Source organism: Juglans microcarpa x Juglans regia, chromosome 5D, assembly GCF_004785595.1.
Source record: "Juglans microcarpa x Juglans regia isolate MS1-56 chromosome 5D, Jm3101_v1.0, whole genome shotgun sequence".
NCBI lineage: Eukaryota > Viridiplantae > Streptophyta > Magnoliopsida > Fagales > Juglandaceae > Juglans > Juglans microcarpa x Juglans regia.
The window spans coordinates 30636503-30642699 of record NC_054602.1 but is presented as its reverse complement, the minus strand read 5'-3'; the positions used below and the strand labels follow the sequence as shown (position 1 = coordinate 30642699).

Here is a 6197-nt window from a genome sequence, read left to right as displayed (position 1 = left end):
GGAAAGGTCGTTGAGGGTATTAACGGCAGTTCACCGGCGACCATTTATGACACATCTCTTTCGTTTACAACCTATAACTCTCCAAACTCCTTATAATTCTCTCATGCATATATGGTGCCCCAGCTGCCAGCTCCCTTTCTATCTCTACCCATGCCCTGCTCCTCCACCGTCCTTTTCCTTAGCCGACCAAACACAAAGAAAATATCTCTATCTCTATATCTCTCTCTCTCTCTCTCTCTCTCTCTCTCTCTCTCTAGATCAGCCTGTGATCTCTTCTCCATGTATATATGATTGATTACATATAGAAGTGCTAACCTGTGTAGACACAAGGATAGAACGTTTGAGGTACTTGTTGGCAGTGTTTGGGTTTTGTTTTGTTTATTTGGAGTGAGTAGTGATTTCAAGGAAATGGGCATCTTCTCATTGATGACGGGGAGGGCAGGGCCAAGTGGGTTTGGATCAGCTTCGACTGCCGAGCAGGTTACCCAAGGCATTGACGCCGCTAACCTCACTGCTATTGTCACCGGTCAGCTGTACATTTTCTTCTTTCTTTCATTTTATGACTGTTATTTGTTATGGTATATCTTTGAAAAGCTAGGGTTCCTTTTAACGCGGATCAGAGATCAAAAAGCTCTATATTTGAGCTGTGAGATGAGATGAGATGTTTTTAAATAAAAGTTAAAAATTGAATAAAATATTATTATAATATTATTTTAAAATATTATTATTATTTTAAAATTTTAAAAAATTAAATTAGAATTTAAAAAGTTGAATTGTTTATTATATATTTTATGAAAAAAATTGAAAAAATTATAATGGTATGATGAGATGAACACTCTCTGAATCCAAACAACACCGAACATCTTTTAATCATAATCACAGCATGTGTATATATATATATATGTTAGCATTAGGATTATGACATGCACTAATCACTCAAGAGAAATGTTTTAACAAAAAAAAAAAAATCTCACAAAAATAATATATGATATTGATTGATGGCAAGTAACCTGCCCAATAAATGAAGAGATCATGATCATAATAATAAAGTACAGATGGAGGAAAAGGGATAAATTAAGGTTTTCGTCCAAAAAATTGGAAAAAACAATTGGATGCATATTGTTCCTTCGATAAACATCTTAGTACAACAACTTCCATGGTTCGATGTTAATAACCTTAATAAGCCGGATCATCATGATACTTAGGTACATTTCTTTAATTGTATTTCCTTTTTATTTTTCTTCGCTTTTTGCGACGACAAGTACTAGTATTTCCTTGTTGGTCAGGAAAATCTAATTATGGATATAATTAATCTATGATGGAAAGTGGAAAGGCTAAGGCCTCTTCTCATCCCCATACAATTATAGAAGTCCAATATTCTGATATTAATGGGAGAATGATGTATATCGTTCAACCTGCCCCATGATGAGTACGATCGAGTATTAGTACTACTACCCAAAGACACAGATAGGGATAGGAAAACCAGCCAACTACTTGTTATTATTATTCACACACACACACACACATATATATATATATACACGCGCATCAATGGCGTCAAATTGATAGATTTTATAGGCATGATACTGTTTCTGCAATTTATAAAATCATTCATGTGTGTTCTAATAATTGGCATGATTTTGTCTAATGAGCCCTAAATTTTAACGTGATGCTGCGGGAATCAATTTCCATGGCGCTTTTGGGATAGAAACTAATGAGCTGTCCTAATTATGGAATACTATTTTATCATTATTTTAATTATTATCCGTCATTTTTTTTATTGATGTGACATATTTAAGCATGCATTTGATACTGTTGAGCATGTGTTTCACTGTTACACACTCTCGATCTCTTGCATTAATCAAAGTAAGAGGACTTGGGGGTTGAAGGAGGCTCCTCCGATGCCTAAGTCAGTAATGATATGAATAGCCTAAGAGCTAATTGTTCTAAAGTCTTCCATTAGCGTACTTGGATCCTTTAAATAGAGAGCTTGTCTTCTTCAGGTCACTTAGGTTAACTATGTTGTCCATTATTTAAAATTTGAATCCTAATTCATTCGGGCTATCCACTTATTTTGAATGAGTGAGTATCCCAACGGTCTCAAGATAAATGGATGAATATTCTACTTAACGATTGACCCAAGCCCTATTGGGTCAGAGGGGGTGTTTAGGCCTTAAGTGACTTGGGCCCTCATGGCTCAGGCTTACGGTGACATCTCACTAGCCCTTATAGTGGTATTAAAGTCCTTCTAGTTATCCCGTAAAATCTCATCACATATAATGTGATGGGACTTTTATATCAAGTGTCTTTGAGTCCTCTTGGTTAACTCAATTTGTGCCCCTCCAGATACTATATATATATTAAAAATGTCGTAGCTTAAATGATGAAAATTTGTATTTTTCTTGCACCTATAATTATATATACTGATAATAGGCTTTGAATATATATGTTTTTTGATGGATCAACGTTTTGGCCAGTACAATTGTATTGGATATTATATTCAAATGAAAGAACTCGCAATTGATACAGGAGGGGCAAGTGGAATTGGGTTGGAGACAGCACGAGTCTTGGCTCTTCGAAAAGCTCATGTTATCATTGCTGCGAGGAACATGGAAGCTGCTAATGCAGTAAAACAACAAATCGTTAAAGACATCGAAACTGCTCATGTGGATGTTCTTAAGCTCGATCTATGCTCAATGAACTCCATTAAAGCATTTGTTGCCAACTTCAATGCTCTTGACGTTCCCCTTAACATCTTGATGTGATCTCTCTCTCTCTCTCTCTCTCTCTCTCTTCCCAGTTTGCTTTTCTAAACTAGCTAACAAATGAACACTTTCCACATTTCAGAAACAATGCCGGTGTCATGTTCTGCCCCTTCCAGCTTTCAGAAGATGGAATAGAGATGCAATTTGCAACAAATTATCTTGGTTTGCAGCATGAAAAACTATTGAGAAATGCTTAATTTGTTTTGTTTTGTTTTTTTTTTTAAATATTTTGCATTCTCATGCATGTAGTGTGATCTTATACGTCAATTTGTAAATATTTTTTTATTATAAAATATATCTGACGTATCATTTCAATTTATATCAGTTTAATTTTTTTTATTTATAATTAATTCTTACTTATATTTTTTAAAATTATTTATCTCCATAGACAAGGATTGGTGAAGAATCTCAGCAGTAGTAGTGCCACTGATTGGTCATGATCTTACTTAATTTCACTAATTGTCAGGGCATTTTTATTTGACAAATCTTCTGCTGGAGAAAATGAAGAACACAGCAAGAACAACGGGGATCGAGGGCAGGATAGTCAACTTGTCATCAATAGCACACCACCACACTTACGAACATGGGATTCGATTTGACAACATCAATGATAGCGTTGGGTACGTAAGTCCAAACCTTGTCTTTCTTTAACATTTAGGTGAGTTTTAAATCCTCGATTAATTAATTACTCTGAAAATAAATATTAGAAAATATATTTTTAAATTATGTTCATTTTATAATATGATTTTGACCAAACTATCCGCCGGTTCATCATTTTATTAATTAAGAATTCTATATACAGTCACTTTTACATATTTTTTTATATATTTCACTAATATTATTAGTTGTCTTTTTTTAATATAAAATAATTATTTTAACCAATCATATTAGTAGAATATGTCAAGAATATGCAAAAGTGACTCTATGTAGTATAACTCCTTTCTAATTTGACATTTCAGTTGTAATATATGTGCTCTCTCTTATTTTTAAAGCACGAAATAACCAAATTTCTCTGAGCAAAATAAATAAAAAAATGGCAATATATAGCACATGCAATATATACATAAAAAAAAATAAAAATCAAAAGATAAGAACAAAATGAGTATGTTATGAGAATATCTTCGTAATATTTTTTGTTCACTAAATAATTAAGGACAAGTTAAAAGAAATATGTGAAAATAATAAAGAATGAGGGAGTGAGAGAAACAAAGAAAAAAGAATATTTTTTTTATTGGCACCGGGTGTCTGGAAATTGCACTCCCGAGTAATTTTCGACAAAGAATTTTTCATAAGTACACCACGAGTAATTCGATGGCCCCTAAAGATTGTTTGCACCTAGTGGGATTCGAACCTTATACTTTGCACCTTGGAGGGTGTTTACCACTTGAGCTAACTTCTAGGGATTATAAATGTAGTTTATAGGTTTTGCTCAAATATAAATTAGCTTTTTAATTTTTTGTATAATCTAATGGGGCTTATTTTTTATATTGCATTCGCTATTTTGCATATACATGTAAAATACAGGATGGGAATGCTCTTAATTATGAATGTGACCATATATTCAAAATTTACTTCGGATTCGAAAGAAACATTGATCATGATCACTTAAATGTCAACAAAAATATATGGTGAATTATCTTATGATCAGAGGCTCCTAATATTTGTTTCAGTTATTCTGACAAAAAGGCGTATGGGCAATCCAAATTAGCAAACATATTGCATGCCAATGAGCTGTCTCGTCGGCTTAAGGTAATCATACTGTGTGTCTATATATATATATATATATATATATATATATATATATATATATATATATATATATATATATCTTCAGACCAAACCCCTTGTCTATTTGGTTATGGATTAATAAATTTCTTTTTATTTATAAAAGGAATTAGTATATATACAGTCTCTAAATAGAGATTGCTCATGCAAACTCATAAGTTATGTTTAAAAAAAAAATTAAAATTACAATAATATCCTTTTAAAAATGATATTTTTTTTCTTTTACCATCATTTATCAATAGGACTGCACATGCAGTCCTCCACTCGGGACTGTAAATAAAATTTCTCTTATAAAAAATATACATATCATTTTAATTTTCAGAATTATCATCTAATTTATCGATCTAAGTTCTAAGATCTAACTACAGAAAAATGTCAAAATGTTACACATTGATAGAAATTTGCTAATTCATTGAACACATGCATATTTATGTCTTCAAATGGGGTATTATTTCAGGAAGAAGGTGTAAACATTACAGCAAATTCAGTCCACCCAGGACTGATAATGACTCCCCTAATGAGGCATTCTGCTGTTATGATGAGTACGCTCCACCTCCAAAACACCCAGAATATATATACTCAATAAAATGGATATATATATATATATATATATATATATATATTAGTTTTTTGTTTTTGCATAATTAATTTGGTCATGTGTGCCTGTATACGTGCAGGATTGCTGCAGTTGTTCACCTATTTCTTATGGAAGAACATACCCCAGGTGGATTAATACAGTTAATTACACAATAATGAGATACGTTGCATCTATAAATTGTGCTTTACAAACTGAAATATCACGTGAAAACATGTCAGTTTATAAATTTATTTTTATTAAAATTGATGTGCAGACTAAATATTTTTTAATTAAAATAATTAAATTTACTTTTTGCCATCAACTAATTATTATTACAGGGAGCAGCCACGACTTGTTACGTCGCACTCCACCCAAATCTGAAAGGTGTGACTGGAAAGTACTATCTGGACTGCAATGAGATGGAATCAAGTGCCTTGGGCAAGGATGCTGTGTTGGCTCGAAAACTCTGGGACTTCAGCAACAAATTGGTTAATTCGGCTTCAAAACCTTGAAAACAGCAAGCTACGTATACAGCATGTTTGATAAATGAGTGTTGTTATATATATCCACAGAGAAATTATATAAAAAAATAATTTTATAAATTGATGTGATTTCATCCGATCCGTTAGATCTATTTTATAATAAAAATAGCTTTATAATCTGACGAACCATATCAAATCACGTTAGTTTGTAAAATTACTTTTGTGTAATCAAATATATTTCTCTTGATAAATTATACTAGTGCTTTGGTTGATCTGTTATACTATCTTATGGAAAAGTAGATATAATTGCAGTTGCAGTCAGTACTTGTACTGGCAAGGATCGAATGTGATATTTAATCAATCGATTGATTGATTGTTGATGATGTGGTATCTCATGTGTAGAATTCCCACTTTCTTTTTTGAAGTGTTTTATGCCATCGGCTAGTTTAATATGATGGATGTAGCTAGCAAAACAACCAACCCTTTGCAAGTTTATTCTTGACACACTAAACTAGGGTAGTGATGCATGCAGCGTGCAGACCAGATTCAACGCTTTGAATGTAGTAGAATAGACAAAATACAGATGTG

General features: G+C 32.4%; 1 protein-coding gene across 4 annotated transcripts; it reads left to right on the top strand.

Annotated features, from left to right (window-relative positions):
- The first annotated feature begins 240 nt into the window (after positions 1 to 240).
- Positions 241 to 5992, top strand: LOC121266530 (short-chain dehydrogenase TIC 32 B, chloroplastic-like). 4 transcript variants are annotated; one of them, XM_041170382.1, is made up of 8 exons: positions 241 to 526; positions 2530 to 2761; positions 2848 to 2927; positions 3232 to 3385; positions 4436 to 4514; positions 5008 to 5092; positions 5228 to 5274; positions 5473 to 5992. In XM_041170382.1, the coding sequence occupies exons 1-8, from the start codon at positions 409 to 411 to the stop codon at positions 5506 to 5508; spliced, it is 831 nt and encodes a 276-aa protein (XP_041026316.1). In that variant the 5' UTR covers positions 241 to 408; the 3' UTR covers positions 5509 to 5992. The 4 variants fall into 4 exon arrangements, with proteins under 4 accessions (XP_041026316.1, XP_041026315.1, XP_041026317.1 ...); XM_041170381.1 differs by having other exon boundaries at positions 5466 to 5992; XM_041170383.1 differs by lacking the exon at positions 5008 to 5092.
- Positions 5993 to 6197: the final 205 nt, after the last annotated feature.

What these genes read in the sequence shown, in the direction of transcription:
- LOC121266530 (XM_041170381.1), top strand. Translation starts at nt 409, where the DNA reads ATGGGCATCTTCTCATTGATGACGGGGAGGGCAGGGCCAAGTGGGTTT. An exon ending in GTTCCCCTTAACATCTTGAT is followed by an intron (nt 2,762 to 2,847) that starts GTGATCTCTCTC and finishes TCCACATTTCAG; the next exon opens with AAACAATGCCGGTGTCATGT. An exon ending in TATGGAAGAACATACCCCAG is followed by an intron (nt 5,275 to 5,465) that starts GTGGATTAATAC and finishes TTATTATTACAG; the next exon opens with GGAGCAGCCACGACTTGTTA.